The sequence below is a fragment of the Eutrigla gurnardus genome, assembly GCF_963514095.1.
Source record: "Eutrigla gurnardus genome assembly, chromosome: 14".
Lineage (NCBI taxonomy): Eukaryota > Metazoa > Chordata > Actinopteri > Perciformes > Triglidae > Eutrigla > Eutrigla gurnardus.
The window spans coordinates 17,774,124-17,796,026 of record NC_139937.1 but is presented as its reverse complement, the minus strand read 5'-3'; the positions used below and the strand labels follow the sequence as shown (position 1 = coordinate 17,796,026).

General features: G+C 43.1%; 2 protein-coding genes across 2 annotated transcripts in view; one reads left to right on the top strand and one right to left on the bottom strand.

Annotated features, from left to right (window-relative positions):
• LOC311024862 (cell adhesion molecule CEACAM5-like) overlaps positions 1-10,726 on the bottom strand; it is a gene marked incomplete at its 3' end in the record, with an annotated part of 51,853 nt that extends 41,127 nt beyond the window's left edge. Inside the window, exon 1 of the mRNA XM_084027437.1 lies at positions 10,645-10,726. Within this exon, the coding sequence (XP_083883563.1) occupies positions 10,645-10,690 (46 nt within the window). The 5' untranslated portion in view covers positions 10,691-10,726. The remainder of the gene's footprint in view (positions 1-10,644) is intronic.
• A 397-nt stretch (positions 10,727-11,123) lies between these two features.
• On the top strand, positions 11,124-18,060 carry LOC311024556 (cell adhesion molecule CEACAM5-like). Its single transcript, XM_084027012.1, has 11 exons — positions 11,124-11,231; positions 11,728-12,042; positions 12,742-13,020; positions 13,114-13,380; positions 14,456-14,728; positions 14,886-15,137; positions 15,741-15,849; positions 16,485-16,531; positions 16,759-16,790; positions 17,675-17,730; positions 17,890-18,060. The coding sequence occupies exons 1-11, from the start codon at positions 11,186-11,188 to the stop codon at positions 17,912-17,914; spliced, it is 1,701 nt and encodes a 566-aa protein (XP_083883138.1). The 5' UTR covers positions 11,124-11,185; the 3' UTR covers positions 17,915-18,060.
• Positions 18,061-21,903: the final 3,843 nt, after the last annotated feature.

Sequence of the window (21,903 nt, the reverse complement as noted above, 5' to 3'; positions counted from 1 at the left end):
TTATTGAGCCACTTCTTTTACTTCCTGTATGTGCTTTTTTGTGCTGTATTGTATCTCTTTTTGGAATATTACCTTTAGTTTAGTTGATACAATAGATAAAGGTAATCAGGCAACATTATTCTACCAGCAAACCAACACATACCTGTATGGTTATTACAGAAATCACTCCATGTAATAAAACACATCGTGTATATATAACATTATAACTAGCGGGCGAGCTTAAGCCGCAACATTACCTGAAAACATTAATAAGAAAACAGTGGATTCTGCCTCATCATGCCACCTAAGCAGCCTGCATCCCTCTGATTCTGATATTATGTGTGTGAATGTTGTATCTGTCTATGTGTATTATAGTATACAGGATTTCCCTTGAAAAAACAATAGTTTTATAGAGTTTATAAAATCTGTATCCATTGAGACCCTGCCCCATGTCTGTATTTTCCTATTTTGCTGTGTCCGGACATTTCTGGCTTGCCATCCTTTTGGGCAATGCGTCTTAGTATGCCTTTAAATTATTCTAAGCATCGTTTATTTTTCAGGCGAGGACAACGCATCATACGTGCCAAATCAGGTAAAAGTCCTCAGTGCTAACGAGGGGGGGTTGTGTTTACTAGAGCCCGACCGATAAAAGATTTTGAAGGCCGATACCGATACAAATGTTTGTTGATTTAAAAATCCGATATTACGATATATCGGCCGATATTTTTTTATTTATTTCAGAAAGCGTAACAAAACATTAACAGATTTCCCTAACATTACTTATTTGTAGTTATTTATGAGCCTTCACTAAAATAATATAATGCAGTTTAAAAATAAACTTGTTTATTTTATTGTCACAACGGAACAGAGGAACATCAAAATATATTAAAGTTCTGATAAATAAAATGTATAAAAATACAAACTTAAAAGTCCTTTGAACAAAAAACACAATAACAACAACAACCAAACACAAAGTTACCAGTATTAAAAGACTTGGTAAGCTTCATAAATATAACTTCGAACAAGACTGTAGACAAATTCTGTTAAGTTCTATAAGGGTGTTTGGTCCGTTTTTATTTTATTTTTAAAATATTCATTTATCGGCCGTTATAAACGCTGATACCGATAGTTTGGAAAATGCCTAATATCGGCCCGCCGATATATCGGTCGGGCTCTAGTGTTTACATGCACAACACAAACATCCTCAGTTCTTCCACCACAACGTGTGTCCATGTTGCTCAGACAAATCATTATAATTGTACATGTACATGAATACAAGTGATGACGGATTAAACAACTTTGGATTCAAGTTCAATATAAGTCGATAATTAATGATCCAGATACAGTGTGTTGGGACCTCACTAGAAGGACAACACAATGCGGCCTACAGAAGCCTACAAAGCCTACACAGGACAAAGGGACAAAGGGGATTAAAAAACTACACCGCCATTTTAGTTTCACATCTCATCCAGGTGAGAGATGCGACGCCAATTTGAAGTATATGTGGTGCGACGCCAATCTTCAGGGAACCCCGGGGGGTCCCCTGGAGCGGCCTGAGCTTTATAAACCGAAGCCGCCTGGAGAACGCTCTCTTACTCTCTCTTACTCTGACTCCTACTCTGGCGTCTCTTCCTACAACCGGCGCAACACCACGTTGCAACGGGAGGCGACCCCCTCCTGCAGCGCACCGCTGCAACAAGAGGAACCAAGCCGGTTCCTGCCGTCCAGCTACCAGACGCTGTCTGAAGTAAGCTGACTAAATCGCCAAGCCGCGATTATATCGCCGCTCGTGGAAGGAGGAAACACCAACTGTTTTCTTTATTTGAGTTTGATCAACGAGAGGAAACCCGCTCCGCTCTCGTCTGGACGAAGCCGACTCATCACGTCCCCCGCTGACGCCGGGGCCCACGAACTACCGCCGTTACGGAACGCCGTCATCGCCAGGACGGGCTCGCAGTTTACGCAACGATACCAGTAAGAGGCTATCAGTCTGGGCAGAGACATAAGTGATAGTGTAGGATATGCTTGTAATTCTTGTTAATGTGTTTTAAGTTCTGATCGCGGACCGCCGAGTCCGTTGGTTCATGTGCTGCTGTATTTGAATACTGATTGTGTACCACGCAGCTGGGTTGATTTCTGTAACAGTGTTTGCGACTAACCTCCGCCATATTCGCGAGCTCAGAAAGCCTCTACTATCAGTTAAAAGACCGGTCTCGCGGAATAAACGCCAGTTCATTCACGCGAGCCCGTGTGATAGCGGCACGGCTTCTGGGACTCAGATCGCTCGCGGATTCTCTCTCTCTTTGTTTGTGTCCCGCTAACCCACACACACACACACACACACACACACATACACGCCGCACACACGTGTCCTAAGCCAGCTGTTCCCGGCGGACGCTAGGGACATAGCTACATCTGGTGGCTACATACAGCTATCTCTCGCTCTCTCTCTCTCTCTCTCTCTCTCTGTCGCTACTCCATCGGACGCCAGTGGCTCCGCCCCTGAGCGCTGCGAGGAATAGCTCCACCTCTCTCTCTCTACACGCACACACACACGCACACACAAACACACACACACTCCACGTGTGTCTCTCCTTCTGTTTAGCTTAGTTTTGTGTGTTAGGTAGTTAGGTAATAAGGCTTTGTTAATTGCAGTGTTATTGATTGTGATCATTATTACTGATTTTAATAAATCTTATTATATTATAACTAGCGGTCTCTTGTGCTTGTTGTGTATATGTCACTGGATAACAGCAGGTTGTGAAGGCTAGTGCTTGAATTTCACGCCTTTTTAATTGTTCGATTGGTTTTGTACTTCTATGCCAATGATCACGATGATTGGCATGTGAGTATAAAACCTTTTATATTGAGACTGAATACAGTTTTAGGTTATCTTTTCCCTGATCCCAGGGTGGTGCCCCGTTTATTCATGATTATATCATGATAATATATTAAATATAATTATTAATATCGATAATCATATTGACATTAATAATTAGCTGTTGATAACCAAATCTGCTCCTGCTACAACCCCAACAAGTGTTATAACTAGATTAGATGAGATTTGATTCAGTACAGTAACAATAGTAGGTTCATTAATCTTACATCAGAGATAATGTTTCTGTTCTATGTTTGTGGTCATCCTGTGATCTGAGACTCAGCAGGGATCTGTGTTTACGGTTCACAGTGCTCAACATCAGACTTTGAACCAGGAAGGAAAAATCAATTTGCACACAATGGAGTGGAAGTGTATATATTTGTTTAATTATCAGCCGTTGGCTGCGTCTTTTCTTGTTCATGGCTTGTTTTTGGCAAACTCATATTCCATGTGATGTGATGTGTACCTGGAAATGTAATCTCAGATGTTTCCCTGTCCCTTTCTCTTTGTTTTCCACTATTCAGATATCAGAATTTTCCAGGAAAATGATGGTGTGAGAGAGCAGCAAGTGAATAATACGTCGGAATACGCTCAGGGACTTGAAGTCTGTCCAACAGGAAACTGTGACCTGTAAGATAGATCTCAGTCCTTTCCTGTAAACGCTCATCAGAGTAATTGAGGCCACATTTACGCTAAATATCGTATAAAGATTCTCGTCTCTGTCAGCACATCTCTGAGATTTGCCTTGAGGTTAATGAGTAAAGCCAAACCGTTTGATGATGCAAGGCTAGATAATGAACCAAATCAATGAAGTTGTGGGCGAAACAATGAGCTGATGCTCACTATGAAGCTCCATAAAGCCGTGTGGAGATTTGGGTGATAACAGGTGTGGCAAGTCTGTTTCTCAGCTGTTGATGTGTATTTAAAGAGCAGCTGAAGGTCATCTGTCTTCAGACCGGCTCCACATTCAGGCAGCCATGTCAAAGCCCCCAGATATATCAACAAGTTCTTTTTTAGTCACACTTTTCTATGTGTGACTAAAGTATGTGTTTTCACTATATTTGTATTATCATTCTATGTTTGTATTAACCAGACCTCACATATAATAGGCCTACTCACAACACAATGCACGGAACTTTAGATCAAGCCATGAGATCAATGCAACCAAAATAAAAAGTATCATTTCACCACAAGGTGGCCGCCGAGTGCAGACCTGAACACACGTCATTGAACTTTTAACCAATGAGAACCATACCGCTGTAGCGGAGGTGTGGACAAGCCAGTTGCAGCCACCGTGGACCACGCTGCCAAGCGCTGCAAGAAGCGCCTCTTAAAAACTTGTTCCCGCGATGTTTTGGGTCACGTGATATGGTCGCGACCCTGTGACGTCTTTGCAGTCGGCTGCTAAGTCGGACACAATTCTAGCCATCATGCATCGCTTTCAACCCACAATACATCACGTTAGGTAGTGCGCTGCAGGCGGCTACATCAAGTCGAATTTGCCTAATAGTTGCATGGAAGTTGTCAGGGAAACCACAGACTGTGCTCCAAATAAATAATACATTAATAGTTCCATGATTCAGAAGAGACTGAGAGGATAATCCTGTGTTACACTAAACTAAATTAATGTTCAATGCTCCTGTAATTGTCATCAAGTTGCCAGAAAACAAGCATTAGTGAGACTCTTAAATGTCAATAATACATTCTTAGATTTTGAGAAATATGCAAATATACACGTTTATCTGCTGTATCGTGTTGTTATGCCCCAGCTAGGGGAACCTAGAGCACCACATGAATAAATGGACACCTTCCCTCACTCCCAAACCACAGAGAACCCAAAGACGCAGATTTGGTGCGTATCTCAAACAATAATTTATTTATACAATAATAAATGTAATAAGAGACACAACTTAACATAAAGCAGCATTTGCGTCGGGGTGAGCCAAGGCCAAAATAACAAACACAACCCAACTAACTAAAGAACCAAGGCTGACCTGCAAAAGAAGAGGAAACCAAAATACAAAGTCTAACCTCCCTACTTACTAAACACAGGAAAAACGAAGAACAAAGCAAATGGCAGCCCACCCCTACTGCTGCGTACCTAAACTAAACGCAACCGACAGGGTTGGGAGTGGAGGAGGGATGACTCGCGAACGGCCCATAGATCCCTCCATATATGGTCCCCCTCACGCTGGCTGGACCAATCAGGGCTGGATCCTGGCACGACACCTGCAACACATCATTCACTCACACATTCATTCAGACACAGAGGCCTAGACCCACCCCTGGGTCGTAACAGCCCCTCCCTTAAGAACCGAACACTACTCCAAAAAGAAAACTTCCCTTCCCTTCCCTTCCCAAAAAAAACAAACAAACAAAACCAATCAATACCACTAGTCTGCGTCCACACGCGACAGTGCATCTGCCAACACGTTCTCTATCCCCTTCTTGTGGCAGATCGGCAAGTTAAAATCCTGCAGGAGTAAAGACCACCGCATCAGAAGCTGGTTGGAGTTACGCATCCTAGCCAGGAACACCAGGGGATTATGATCTGTAAAAACCTGAATTGGCTCCACACTAGACCCCACATATACTTCAAAATGATTCACTGCAAGCATGAGAGCAAGTGCTTCCTTTTCAATGGTGCTGTAATTAACTTGGTGTTTATCGAATTTCTTTGAGAAATAACAAACAGGATGATCTACTCCCTGCGCATCCTCCTGAAGTAGAACAGCACCAGCACCACATCCACTTGCATCAACCTCCAGCTTGAAGGAACGCTGGAAGTTCAGGGCTGACAACACTGGAGCACTGCATAGCAATGCTTTAGCAGCCTTAAACGCATGCTGGCAGGCTGGAGACCACACAAACTTTGTCTTGGGGCTGGAGAGACTTGTAAGAGGAGCCACAACATCTGCAAAGTTACGACAAAAACCCCTGTAGTAACCACACATGCCCAGGAAGCGGCGCAATGCCCTCCTGGTGCGAGGGACAGGGTAATCAATCACTGCCTGCACCTTTGCCTCAATGGGACGCACCAGCCCCTGTCCGACTTGCTTGCCCAGGTAGGTGACCGTGGCCTTTCCAAATTCACACTTGGCCAAATTAAGTGTCAGTGAGGCTCCATCAAGGCGATTAAATATTACGGACAGTGTCTCCAAATGCTCCGCCCATGTATCAGAATAAGCCACCACATCATCTAAATAAGCCTCACAATTTTCCACACCCTGGAGAACTTTACGCATCAGTCGCTGAAAAGTGGCGGGCGCATTTCTTAACCCAAAAGGCATCACGGTATATTGTAGGAAATGATCAGGGGTTACAAAAGCAGAAATCTCAGATGCCCGCTCAGTTAAGGGAACCTGCCAGTATCCCTTAAGTAAATCTAGTTTTGTGACAAATTTGGCTGCCCCTACTCTATCCACACAATCCTCCATCCTAGGGAGAGGAAAGGAATCTGGCTTGGTGACTAAATGAACTTTCCTGTAGTCAGTGCAAAACCGAGAAGTGGAATCGGGTTTGGGGACGAGGAGGCAGGGAGAGCTCCACGCACTTGAGCTCGGCACAGCCAAGCCGTTTTCCAACAGGTACTTGACTTCCTGTTGTATCCCAGCTCGCTTTGAAGGATTTACTCGATATGCGTGTTGTTTAATTGGGGCATATCCCTCTACCTCTATATCATGGTGCAAAACTGATGTTCGGCGAGGGTGATCAGAGAATAACGAGGGGTGATTCTCAATCAGCTTAATGATATCAAGACGGTTAGGTTCAGGCAAATGAGACAAAAACGAATCTAAGTTATTCAACACTTCAGAATTTCCCAAGCGTGCAGAAGGAGTAACACTGTTTTTCTCAATGAGCCCGTCGTCCACCAATAGGTACGGAGGGGGCGGGGCCACACACACCATAGCAACAGGTTCAGGCACCGTAGTAGGGACCGGTGACACAAACGCATCTGCCCGAGCAACGTAGCGTTTCAACATGTTAATATGGCAGACACGGGACGTTCGTTTTCTGTCAGGAGTGTGTACCACATAATCAGTCTCTGAGAGCTTGCGCTCTACTAGATAAGGGCCAGAGAACCGAGCCTGCAACCCTGAACCTGGAATGGGCAGCAGGACCAACACTTTATCATCTGGTTCAAAAAACTCGTGCCACAGCTTTCCTGTCAAACTGCCGCTTCATCTTGGACTGGCTAGCGGCAAGAGTTTTGTGAGCAGTTTCCCAAGCATAATGCAAACGTTCACGAAAGGAGCTGACGTAATCTAACACATTGTGTTCCACACGCGTAACATCTGAAAGCCATTTCTCCTTTAACAAACGCAAAGGTCCGCGCACTGTGTGGCCGAACACCAGGTCAGCCGGGCTGAAACCGAGGGATTCTTGACTCGTTTCCCTCACTGCAAACAACAAGAGCGGGAGACCCTCATCCCACTCTTTGGCCGAATCAAGACAAAATTTTCGGAGCATAGACTTTAGCGTCTGGTGAAAGCGTTCCAAGGCTCCTTGCGACTCTGGGTGATATGGACTGGATTTCTGATGTTTTATTTTTAGCTCTGACATGACCTGTGAGAACACTTTAGACATGAAATTAGATCCTTGATCTGACCGGACAACTTTTGGCAAACCGAAAGTGGAAAAAAACTTAACCAGGGCTTTAACAACTGCTTTAGATTTTATGTTGCGTAAGGGCACGGCCTCCGGGTAGCGCGTGGCCGCACACATCATCGTCAGGATGTATTGATGCCCTGACTTAGTTTTTGGCAGAGGACCCACACAATCCACCAGCACGCGCTCAAAAGGCTCCCCCATCACTGGAATAGGACGGAGAGGCGCTGGTGGCACGGGCTGGTTTGGTTTACCCACAACTTGGCAGACATGACAAGAACGACAATAACTGGAAACATCCCCTTTTAAACCCGGCCAGAAGAAGTGCCGGAGAACCCGGTTGTACGTTTTTCTAATACCTAAATGACCCGCCAGACTGGAGTCGTGGGCCAGACTCAGGACCTGCTGGCGGAACGGCGCTGGCACAATCACCTGGTGAACAGAATCCCCCTCACGGGAACCAGGGGCCCACTTTCTCATTAACACCCCTTTATCAGAAAAGAACACAACATTTTTCTTGCGCCGCCGCAGTAGCGGAAACACAGACATCCAACGTGCGATCATTCTTTTGCGCATCAATCAATGTTGCTCTATCCACATTCAATGTCAGCTCGCCCTCCTCAAGCACCAACTCCACAGTGTCTGAGCCTGGCACAGAACAGGTTGGCTCTTTTTCATAGAGAGAACACATGAAAGAATCAGACAAATCCACAACTTCCCCCAACTCACGAGCTTTGGCGCGCGTAATTGCGCACGCAGGAAACACATGGCGCGGCACCGACATGGGGACAGAACTGAATGACTCGACACACGGGACTTCTACCACCTCCGGGTCAGGAAAGACTCTCCCCCCAGCCAGATCATTCCCCAGAATAAAATGAACCCCACTGATGGGCAGCTGCGGACGCACACCAACTTTAACGTGACCCGACACCATAGACAAGTTCAAATACACTTTGTGCTGAGGGACCATCAGTGTGCTCATCTTAACCCCCCACACTAAAATGTACGACTTACATGAAGTTTTTTCACTAAGCGGTAACACTGACGACAAAATGAAAGAACGGTACGCACCAGTGTCCCTCAAAATTGTCACGGGCACCTTGTCCTTGTCCTCTCCAGTGAGTGAAACAAACCCCTGCGAGATAAATGGGTTGTACGAGGGATCAGCCTTTACCCACTCACTCAGCGGGGATGACGAGGGCAACGCAGCCGCTGACGTGGCTGAAATCAAACCCACCCCAGCTGGTGATTTACCGTATCTAGCCGGCCTGCCCCGACTTTTCCTCTCGAGAGTTGGACACTTGGCAATCAGATGACCAGATTCGTGACAGTAATAACATTCACGGTTATCTCCTGAAGCAGGAAGAAAGTTTTTGCGCACTGCTTTTGGCGATCTCTGCCTGCGCTCAGACGGATTCGACGAAAAAAACTCACGGGCGCATGGCACAGAAAAAACACTATTATGCGTCAAGACAAATTCATCAGCATGTACAGCGGCTTGCTCCAACGAAACTACTTTCTGCTCGTTCAAATACAACACAATTTTGTCTGGGAGACAATTCTTGAACTCCTCTAACAGGACGAGCTCACGCAACTGATCCACTTGGGTAACTTTGCTCGCCTGGCACCACTTATCAAAAAGCGCACTCTTCTCGCGCGCAAACGTCTGGTTGGCAGCTTTCTGACTCCGGCGAAATCTTAGCCGATATGCTTCGGGCACGAGTTCATAAGCTCTTAATACAGTGGCCTTCACAATATCATAGTTTAAACTTTGATCTATAGACAAACTGGCACACACCTCTTGAGCTTTCCCTACTAATTTACACTGCAATAAGAGGGGCCACACATCCCTGGGCCATTGCAGAGCAGCCGCAATGCGCTCAAATGCACAAAAATATGAATCCACCTCAGTCTCCCTGAAAGGTGGGACTAGAGCAATGTTTTTGCACATCGAACGCTGAATGAGCAGTGCTAAAACCTGGTACTGGGCCGGCACCTCCAGGAACCGAGTTGGCCTGCGCCCGCGCGCGTAATTGCGCAGCAGGCGGAACAGTGCTCACTGGAGCTGGGGAAACTGGGGGTGTGCTACGTTCCAGCTCCAAGGCTCTCACTTTGAGATGCATAGCCTCGCCCTCGAGCTGTTTAGTCTCCCGCTCCAACTCCTTCATTCGGAGCGCTAAACGAAGACTTTCTGTGGACAGCTCGGCAGACTGGTCAGGAGCCACAGCCTCTACGCCCGAAGCCGGACCAGCGTCAGCCTGCACCTTCGCTTCCGCCTCGTATACCGCAACACCCGTGGTCCCAACCAGGTGTGTCAGCACCCCCCTCTCCACCAACTTAACACCCAGACACTGATATAACTCGGCCTTCTTAGCAGTATAAGGAATATCAATCTTATAAAAATTGGCCACAATCATTAACTCAGCTTTCTTACACACACTCAGTTTATCCCACGTGGGCTCTTCGACAAAATCATCCAAATTGAAATTGGCTGCCATCGTCACATCCACAAACTGCCAACCAGAGAGAGAGAGAGAGAAATAAAACTTACCGACTTACCGCTGCCTAGATCGCTCAAAACAACTAATGTGCAAAATGAGGACGAGCCCCCAATTCATGTTATGCCCCAGCTAGGGGAACCTAGAGCACCACATGAATAAATGGACACCTTCCCTCACTCCCAAACCACAGAGAACCCAAAGACGTGGATTTGGTGCGTATCTCAAACAATAATTTATTTATACAATAATAAATGTAATAAGAGACACAACTTAACATAAAGCAGCATTTGCGTCGGGGTGAGCCAAGGCAAAAATAACAAACACAACCCAACTAACTAAAGAACCAAGGCTGACCTGCAAAAGAAGAGGAAACCAAAATACAAAGTCTAACCTCCCTACTTACTAAACACAGGAAAAACGAAGAACAAAGCAAATGGCAGCCCACCCCTACTGCTGCGTACCTAAACTAAACGCAACCGACAGGGTTGGGAGTGGAGGAGGGATGACTCGCGAACAGCCCAGAGATCCCTCCATATATGGTCCCCCTCACGCTGGCTGGACCAATCAGGGCTGGATCCTGGCACGACACCTGCAACACATCATTCACTCACACATTCATTCAGACACAGAGGCCTAGACCCACCCCTGGGTCGTAACAGTGTTGTAAAAGCTCACCTGAGATGACTCCCAGGATGGCGAAGTGTATCACTGTCGTATCCATTACTGTTCTGCAAAGAGGGATCACAGCCCTTCTCTTAGCCGTTGCTAATATCTTCATAATGAGGAAGTAGGAAGTGTTGTGCAGTGGGAGTTCCACTTACTGATCAACTTAATAATTAAAGTAGTTAATAATTAAAGTAGGGAAGGACATTTATTATGTCTAAACAGCTGTCAGAGTTTGTCATGACTAAAAGTTCATATTTTAAGGTCCACATTCAAGGGGAGTTTGATGTTGTTGTCAGGCTTTGTGTGATCGGATATCGTCTTTTACTATCCTTTTAATGTCCACTAGAGGGCGACGTGCCACAGCGTTAAGATCGTCACTGCAGCTTCAGTGGGTTCAGCTCATTATGAGGACACTTTAGTACCTCAACCCGTCGCTCTGCATTTCCTTGACTCGTATATGTAGAGCTGCCGGAGGCTCACATGTAACAGGAAAGCCAAAGTTTGATGGGTGACATTTCCTCTGCTGGTTAGATCTCACCAAGGCTCGTCAATGGATATATTGCCTTTGCTTTGGATCGTCTCTGCAACTTTAACAGGTAAGAATCTTGCATTCAAACGGTTTAACCTTGACTGCTGTTTAAAAACACATTTTCTAAACTTGAGTAATGGTTGTTTGTTCAAAAGGTGTCCTTATCTTGGCTCCATAGCAGAACATGTGCATAACTTGATAAAAGTAACTTAATTGTTGAAACAAATAATGTATTTATAGTTCGCCCTATTGCATGTAGTTGAGGAAATATGGACATTTTAAAATTATATTTTAAAATTGTAGCTGTATCAGAAACCGTATGAATCCAGATCTTGATAGATTGGTTGCTCTGATAGATAAAAAGTTAATCTATTAGATATACCTGTGATTGGCAACCACCTTAACTGCATTGCCTGTTTGGTATGAATAGATAGACATCTACTGCATACTGATGGAAGGTATTTATGTATGCATTTATTTTCTTTTGCATTGGGGTCAAGGGTATTATTACAGTTGCCCAGCTTTATCACAGTCCTTCTCAGACCTGCAACTGTCTCCTCCAGGTTTGACCAGAGGAGCTGGTTTGTTGCCGGACGGTCCTCTGGAAGCAGCTGTGGGAGAGACAGTGATGTTCACCACAAACCTGTCTCCAACAACTTTTGTATCAGTGAGCTGGCAACTTGATGGTATCAATGTAATCACTTTCAGTGGTACGAACACGACTTCACCACAGTTTGAAGGCAGGATCACCCTCTTCATGTCTACTGGATCTCTGGAGCTCAGGAATGTGACCGTTATTGACAGTGGAGAATACAGCGTTTCTGTTATCCCATCTGGAGGACTACAGGCGGTCGGGACAATAACACTTGATGTATACGGTGAGAGATCATCTCTTTCAATCCACAGTGGGGGGTATCCTTGGCAAGAAATATATAAATATATATAATATAATTAATAATTGTTTTGAGGTGTTCAATGGTTTCAAATCAGATCTAAAAACAAGCTTCAAAACATGCCTTCCAAACAAAATTCAGGTTTTGTTATTGTTGTGTTTATTATTGTTTCCAAGGTCAAAAATAAACATCCCGATGCACATTTGGGACTTATTAATGAAATGTAACATCTGTAGCATAAATGAGATTTGACTAATGAGCATGTTTAAATTGAACAACCTATTTATTTTCATGACTGAAAGTGTTGATATTAATATGTTAAAAAAAACATACAATGGATACACAGTTTGCTTTTCTTTTTTTTAAATACACCTCAAATGTACAGGTGGTAATATATGGAAAGTCAATTATGACATAATTTGCTGATCATATGTAGCTCTGGTTGGGACTAGACAGACATTGGTGGAGGTTTTATGGTCACACCTTCTTGTGGTTTTAAATTGGGCGACATTATATTGAAAATGTATTTTAAAGAAAAAACACCAAGAAGTGAAGCCTGAAAATTACACAACAATTGCCTATCAAAGATATCGTGCTGTAAACTTTCCATGTGTCAGCCATAGAAGGGTTTCTTTTTTCTAACATGGTGGTAAATATAAAACCATTTTGTCTTTTCGCCCACAGTCCCGGTCTCTAATGTGGCGGTGACCGTCAGCAACACAGACTTGGTGGAGTCCATCAGCTCCGTCCGTCTGTCCTGCTCCTCCTCTGGTTCCTCCCTCTCTTTCCTCTGGCTGAACGGCACCTCTGAGGTCACAGGAAGTGACAGAGTTCAGCTCACTGATGGAGGCTCCACCCTCACTATAGCCAACGTGACCCGCTATGACCAGGGACCATTCAGGTGTCGCGTGTTTAACCCTGTAAGCAACGGCGCCAGTGATCCAGTTACCCTCCTCATCAGCTGTGAGTTACTAACCTACGTGCTCGGTTAGATTATTCTTTTTTTTCGGTGTCTTTCTCTGTTGACTCGATGTATGATTTCCCCTTCACGTTCAGACGGCCCAGACAATATGAATTTGAGAGTATCTCCACCTACCACCTACCACGAGGAAGGGTCGGACGTCATCCTGTCCTGCTCAGCTGACTCCAGACCTGCTCCCCTGTTTACATGGTTTCTGGATGGAGACCTGCTGTCTGATACCGGACCAGAGCTCAGACTGATGGACATTCAGATGAGTCAGAGTGGAAACTACAGCTGTCAGGCCTTTAACAACAGAACTATGAGAAATGACAAATCTCAGCCTGCAACGATCTCTATACTGAGTAAGTTTGAATTAAAGGTTTTGTTCAAAGAATTTATTCATTTATTATTTTGTGATGTACCTGCAGTATGAAGAATTAGAATAGAATTTAAAAATACCTCCTACTCCAGCAGTCCTCCCTTCTCTGTCCTAAGCCCCTCCCATAAGACGAGCACGGGCACATGCACACGCTTTAAACAGTAATCCTTTATTTCATCATCCTGATTGTGATCCCGATGCCGTTATAAAGCTAATCCTGTTTCCTCTGCTAACTTGTGGACCTGTAAAGCCCTTTGATGAGTTTGATAAGTTTAGCCCCCTGCGAACCGTAACCAACGACTAAGAGCTCGGTCGCTGCCGTGAGCACAAAGCTGCTCAAAGTTAAACACTTAACTATTAGCAACTTTCTCTCGAGTGCTTCTGCTAGCTGTATCTACTGAAGCACAGCCGCTACAGTCAGCACATGGCTTTCTCCATCTCTGAAACGCGTTGTCGATGTGGACATGATTTCTCTTTATTGTCAGATTCTCAGTTAGACTTAGAGTTTTCTGATTGGTCGGTTTTCCTATTTGTCGGTTGCTTTGCAGTGAAGCCAGATGTTTCTAATGCTGGACTAGGAGCTTTTTCTTAGCATTTTCCACCATTTGGGACCGTTTGTAGAACAGCCAATAGGAACATCCTCTCTCTGTAATGACCTGCGATTGGCCAAATGATCACTTGGTTTTCTAAAGCCTGAGAACAGATCCAGGAGGAGCTGCAGAAGACTAGTCTAGTCTAGTTTTAGACCACTTGAATGACAAAATGCTGAAAGGTCAATTACGGATTTTTTGTCTAATGATGCCAAACAAAAACTGTCTGACCTTTTTTTGTATTTAAAACTGGAGTAAAGTACATTTGTGAGTTATTGTGTTGCATCGTGAGTTACTCTGTGATTCCCACCCCTTGTGTGGACTGTTTGCATATTATGTACATGTTTAAGGGAACATTATAAGGTTTTCCTCTTACAGGTTTCTTTATATCTTTTTACTCTATAGTTTTCTTTCTCAGTAGCTTTTCATCGTGGTGTCAGATTTTTCACGTGACCTTTTGCCCAACAGAGAAAATATTTGCCGCTTTGATCACACCTGAAGCAAACCTGCCGATCGAGGGGAAATCTTTCAACTTAACCTGCGACGCTGCTGGCTCCATCTTTACCAGAACGTGGAAGAAGGGCGACGTATATCTGACTCCGGATGACGACATCAACCTCTACGACAACAACAGAGTGCTGTCTTTTAAAAATCTGAGTGAAAGAAACGATGGAAAATATTCGTGTGAAGTCAGCAACCCCCTCAGCAGCGACGAAGCCACGTTCGTCATGCTTGTTAACTGTAGGTGACAAACTATACAGTTACTGTTAAAGAAATTACAGTGTACAACTGAGAATTATAAATCTGTTACTCGAGACTCTTTACGTCAATTATTGACCACGTTTTTAATTCTTTATCATTTGTGCTGCTGAATTTGATAAATGTCTTTTTTTTTCAGATGGACCAAAAAATGTTCACATCGAAGGTCCAAGTGTGCTTCATGTGGGACAGACCTTGACATTAACCTGCTTTGCTAACTCCCATCCATCTGCTAGTCTTATCTGGATTGTGAACAGGACAGAGAAACAGAAATCTAATGTTTTTACTAAAGCCGACGCTCAACTTGACGACAGTGGCAACTACACCTGCGAGGCGAGGAATGATGTAACTGGGAGAACATCATCAGCGGTCCATGGATTGTCTGTAACAGGTACCAAGATTGTTGATGTTCTTGAATATGGTAATCTCACGTGTCCCAACATTCTTCTACGTTCCCCCGAATGCAGCTCAATCGCCAAAGGTTTGATCAGAGACTTCAAAAATCACATCATAACAGACTTAGAATGAGAATAATTAACCGCTTAATTTAGCCTATAACATGACTGACGGCTGGTCTCACCCAGCCTCTGTCACGTCTCCAAAAACAATGCAGCAAATTAGCAGCACCCATGTGCTGCTATTTTGACAGTTTAAGTGTGTGTGTGTGTGTGGGGGTGTGTGTGGAAACCCAAACAGCACACCTAAATCTAAATAATGACTGTCTCACCTGAAAACATATAAAACTAATGACAGTGACCCATAAACGGCTTTAGACTGCAGATAAGAAGTTGACATAGTCACTGTGACAATTAACTGACGCGGGCAACTTTAAGACTGGACGTTGCCATGGTAGCGACCTGTCAACCAAAAGCATACCCTGCTCTATCATCTGTTTGGACTCTAAATGGGGCCATCATTTGCTAAATCATGTACTGGTTGTATGTATAGGTGAGATGACGAGGGGTGAACAACGTCATGTTCTCTGTCTCCGCAGTCAAACCCCCATTTAGATGCGGGGCTGGTTGCATCGCTGGAATAGTAATCGCACTTTTAGTCATCCTTGGAGCAGCAGCTGTTGCAGCGTACTGGTTTTACAAGAAAAAGTAAGTGGAAAAGAGCTTATGCATTTAAATAGGAAGCCATTAAAAAAAATGGTTAATGTGATTGTTCAATATTACACAGTTTGGACCCAAAAGCACGACTCCAGGGCGCATTAATGTCAGTTCATGGCAACGGAAGAAAGGGAGAAAATGTGGAACTAGAATCAGGTCGATGTTGACAGTAAAACGTTTTTACTCAACCTTCAAAAAGTGATTTACTTCCCTTTTGTGCTGCTTTTGTTTTATATTCTAAATATAGTCCTAAGCCTGACTATAGCTTTGTCTATAAATCATTTATTTCAGAGTGCAGCTGCATCTTGACACTATGGAACTTCACAGTTTAACATTTTGTTGTTGTGTCATCACTGAGGTGAAGCCATAAACACATATCCCTGTTTGAAACGTATGCGGGGAGAGCTTAAAAACATTATTTGTTATCATTTTTTAAAGTACATTGGACCAAAGATTGAGATCAAACTTAAGGTTGCAGCTCTTTTTTTATGTTATGTGAGAATTTTGAATAAGTGGATATAGTTGTTTTTTTTAACAACGTGATCGTCTTAATATCGTTATGTTGCAAAAAGACAGCTTATGTCTGTCTATAGTAATGTCTAATGACTCATTCCCTCTTTAAACAGAAACCCGATGAATAAAGTCTTTAAAAGAAACATCGCCAACAGCACAGGTATGTGTATTATGTGTGTGATCTGTCTATGTGGTATTATAGTATACAGGATTTCACTTGAAAAAACAATAGTTTTATAGAGTTTATAAAATCTGTATCTATTGAGACCCTGCCCCATGTCTGTATTTTCCTATTTTGCTGTGTCGGGACATTTCTGGCTTGCCATCCTTTTGGGCAATGCGTCTTAGTATGCCTTTAAATTATTCTAAGCATCGTTTATTTTTCAGGCGAGGACAACGCTCCATACGTGCCAAATCAGGTAAAAGTCCTCAGTGCTAACGAGGGGGGGTTGTGTTTACTAGAGCCCGACCGATAAAAGATTTTGAAGGCCGATACCGATACAAATGTTTGTTGATTTAAAAATCCGATATTACGAAATATCGGCCGATATTTTTTTTTTATTTCAGAAACGCGTAACAAAACATGAACAGATTTCCCTAACATTACTTATTTGTAGTTATTTATGAGCCTTCACTAAAATAATATAATGCAGTTTAAAAATAAACTTGTTTATTTTATTGTCACAACGGAACAGAGGAACATCAAAATATATTAAAGTTCTGATAAATAAAATGTATAAAAATACAAACTTAAAAGTCCTTTGAACAAAAAACACAAGTTACCAGTATTAAAAGACTTGGTCAGCTTCATAAATATAACTTCGAACAAGACTGGAGACAAATTCTGTTAAGTTCTATAAGGGTGTTTCGTCCGTTTTTGTTTTATTTTTAAAATATTCATTTATCTGCCATTATAAACGCTGATACCGATAGTTTGGAAAATGCCTAATATCGGCCTGCCGATATATCGGTCGGGCTCTAGTGTTTACATGCACAACACAAACATCCTCAATTCTTCCACCACAACGTGTGTCCATGTTGCTCAGACAAATCATTATAATTGTACATGTACATGTACATGAATACAAGTCAAGACGGATTAAACGACTTTGGATTCAAGTTCAATATAAGTTGATAATTAATGATCCAGATACAGTGTTATAACTAGATTAGATGAGATTTGATTCAGTACAGTAACGATAGTAGGTTCATTAATCTTACATCAGAGATAATGTTTCTGTTCTACGTTTGTGGTCATCCTGTGATCTGAGACTCAGCAGGGATCTGTGTTTACGGTTCACAGTGCTCAACATCAGACTTTGAACCAGGAAGGAAAAATCAATTTGCACTAAATGGAATGTAAGTGTATATATTTGTTTAATTATCAGCCGTTGGCTGCTTCGTTTCCTGTTCATGGCTTGTTTTTGGCAAACTCATATTCCATGTGATGTGATGTGTACCTGGAAATGTAATCTCAGATGTTTCCCCGTCCTTTTCTCTTTGTTTTCCACTATTCAGATATCAGAATTTTCCAGGAAAATGATGGTGTGAGAGAGCAGCAAGTGAATAATACGTCGGAATACGCTCAGGGACTTGAAGTCTGTCCAACAGGAAACTGTGACCTGTAAGATAGATCTCAGTCCTTTCCTGTAAACGATCAACAAGTTCTTTTTTAGTCACACTTTTCTTTTTTTTTTTAGATGAGAATAAGTCTCCTAACCTGAACTAATGAAGGAGCGTCCCCTCCCCCGTTAGTTACTCATTAGTAAAGCTGCAACTCAAACCAGTATTGTTTTCACAGCTTAATCACTCCCACACTGGAACCTTTCATTTGGTCTTAAAATGTAAATTGCAATTAATTTAGCCTATTAATGGATAAATTAATGGATTTTCTTAAATCCTGGTATTTTAATGGATTATATGCAGCGTTTAAGACTTTAAAAAAACTTAAAATGGACCAAAAACCATGAAAACGGATCAAATATTAAAGCTTTGGTGTGTGTTGAGGGGTAAAATAAAAATAATAATAATAATAATGCATTTTATTTAGAAAGCGCCTTTCACGCCACTCAAGGACACTGTACAGCAGTTAAAATCATCAAGCACCAAAAACACAAAATAAATCATCAATAAATAAATACCAAAACACAAGAGCACAGAATAAACAAAAAAACAAACAACAGAAAAAAAAAAACATCAGTAAAAATAAATAATGAAAAGAACAAATAAACAAAACTGTGCAGAATAAAACGGAGATGTTAGGGTGAGAGGTGGTGGAGTGGATAAGCAATTTTAAACAGGTGGGTTTTGAGTTTTGTTTTGAAAAGAGGGAGAGAGTCAATGTTACGGATGTGAGATGGTAAAGAATTCCAGAGTTGGGGAGCAGAGCGACTGAAAGCTCTGCTCCCCATGGTGCTAAGGAGAGCAGGGGGCACAGTGAGGTGGAGAGAGGAGGAAGATCTGAGGGAGCGTACTGGAGTTGCAACGTGGAGAAGGTCAGACAGGTACGGAGGGGCGAGGTTGTGGATAGCCTTGAAAGTATACAGAAGGATTTTGAATTGTATTCGGAGTGGAACTGGAAGCCAGTGAAGTTGCTGTAGGATGGGGGTGATATGGTGGGAAGAAGGAGTTTTGGTAATGACACGTGCAGCAGAGTTTTGAACCAGTTGAAGCTTATGGAGAGACTTGTGAGGGAGACCAAAGAGGAGAGAGTTGCAGTAATCGAGACGGGAGGTGACGAGACTATGGACAAGGATGGAGGCGGTGTTGGGAGTGAGGGAGGGACGGAGTCGATTGATATTACGTAGGTGGAAGTAGGCAGCCCGAGTGGTGTTATTGATGTGAGCTTTGAATGATAGAGTGCTGTCAAGGATGACACCCAGACTCTTAACCTGAGGGGAGGGGGAAACTGAGGAGCTGTCGATAATAAGGGGAGGGAAACGGTCAAATTTGGAAAGTGTAGATTTGGTGCCAATAAGGAGGATTTCTGTTTTTTCACTGTTTAATTTGAGGAAGTTGGAAGTGAACCAGGATTTGATTTCGGATAAGCAGGTGGTGAGGGAAGAGGGTGGGAGTGCGGAGTTTGGTTTACTGGAAAGGTAGAGCTGGGTGTCATCCGCGTAGCAGTGATAATGAATATTGTATTTACGGAAGATGATGCCAAGGGGGAGGAGATAGGTGATGAAGAGAAGGGGCCCCAGGACAGAGCCCTGGGGCACACCTGTAGTGACTGGGGAGGGGTCAGACTTGAAGGATTTGAGCTGGATGAACTGAGTGCGGCCTGAGAGATAGGAGTGGAACCAGTGAAGGGGGGTGTGGGTGATGCCGATGGAGGAGAGTCTACGAAGGAGGATGGGGTGTGAAATGGTGTCAAAGGCTGCACTTAGGTCGAGGAGGATGAGGATGGAAAGTGAACCGGAATCAGCTGCAGTGAGAAGATCATTGGTGATTTTTATGAGTGCAGTTTCGGTGCTGTGGCGGGGGCGGAAACCAGATTGGAAAGGGTCATAGAGGGAGTTTTTAGTTAAGTGGGTGTGTAATTGGGTGGCGACTACTTTTTCTAGGATTTTGGATATGAAAGGTAGGTTGGAGATGGGGCGGAGATTATTGTAATTGTTGGGGTCTAAGCCAGGTTTTTTCAGGATAGGGGTGATAGCTGCCGTTTTGAGGGGTGAGGGAACAGTACCAGTGGTGAGTGAAGAGTGAATGATGGCAGATATGAGGGGAAGCACAGAGGGGAGACAAGATTTGACAAGGGTGGTGGGAAGGGGGTCAAGCTGACAGGTAGAGGGTTTGGATTTACGGATGAGGTCATGGATTTGAAGGTCAGTGGGAAGTTGGAAATTAGAGAAGTGCTGACAGTGTGGTAGAGGGGCTGGTGAGAGGAGAGGAAGTGCAGGTGGGAGAGAAGGGAGTGAGTCTGAGTCTAAGTGTTGGTTAATGATGGAGATTTTGTCGTAGAAAAACTGCATTAGGGAGTTACAGGTGTCAGTTGAATACAGGTGGGGAGGTAAGGAGTCAGGTGGGTGGAGAGTTCTGTTAAGCAGTGTGAACAGTGATCTGGTGTTTCCTTCATTGGAGATTATCTGAGCGGAGTAGTGATTTGTTTTGGCTTGGGTGATTGAGTCCTTGTAGTGGCGTATGTGGGTTATGTACATTTCTTTATGAATAGTGAGTCCAGTTTTCTTATAGAGTCGTTCCAGTTGGCGGCCTTTAGATTTCATAGAGCGGAGATGAGGGGTTTACCAGGGGGCAGTTGTGGAGAAGGAAACAGAGCGTGTTTTGAGTGGAGCGAGGGAGTTGAGGATGTTGTTTAAATGTGTATTGTAGAGGGTTATCCTTTCATCAGAGGTGGTAGAATAGTCCGGGATTGGAATAGTGTCAATGTTGGAGCAGAGAGTGTCAATGTTAGTGTTCCGGAATGAAATGAAGCGTGATGACTTGATTCTTGAAAGGCAGAGTGCAGTGCTAAAAGAGATGAGGAAATGGTCACTCACATGGAGATCATCAAAATGAGGAGTTATGCTATTTTTTTCTTTTATAGTTCATTGTATGATCATTTGTTTAACATTATATATGTTCTCTCTCTTTTTCTTCCTACGTGAATGAAGCCTTGTCTTTAAATGTAACTTTATTATTCTAACGCCCCACCAAAACAAGCGTGTGATTAATGTTTCTTAATACAGTGAATGTAATTCTCAGGTTTTATTTGTAACATGATGATCATTGCTTACTCAGATGAATAAACAATTTTATTTTTGACATTTGTAAAGTAACAGTGCATTATTTTCCCTCGAGGAGAGTGCGATTCCACACTAGCTTATTGTTGTTGTTATCTTTGTTTTTCATATTTGCATAGTTGCATGGTACAGTAAATATTTAAAATATGCAAATAATCAGATGGCACACTGTGGGTGTCTGTTATTGACAATGCCTGAATCAAAATGTAGGGGGATTTTTTTTTAAGAGAAATTCAGTGCGGTGCAAAAATGTTCCTGTTTGTTACTGATAATAATGATATATTCTGTTTTATGAACTATAAACAAGTCATAAAAAAGGAGGAAAGAGTTGTAGACAAATGGTATGCAAAATATAATTTCCAGGAATGACACTGCATCTAAATTCAATAAATTCAAAGTTCAGCGTGAATAATACGTTCATGCCAACCACGGAGGGAGAGAAAGCAGTAAACGATCCATCGTTACCGGTAATGAACCTTTAATGTAATTCAAATGCAAATAACAGGGCAGGTTGTGCTTCACATTCTAGTTCAAAGTACAATTTTAGGACTCAAATGTCACATCCCTGAAGCTAAATAATGTGAGAGTAGGAAACTTTAAGGAGCAGAACCTTCATTATTACATCAACACCGAGTTCTCGGCCCGCTGAGAGGCGGCTGTAGTAAAAAAAGCCATTCAGGCCATTTATTGTCCTTTTATAGACTTTATTTAAATCAGGTTGGGACTTCAAGCAAACTCCTGTGAAATGGTGCCACCTAGTGATTGATGCAATGCAATGATCTCGTTTAAAAGG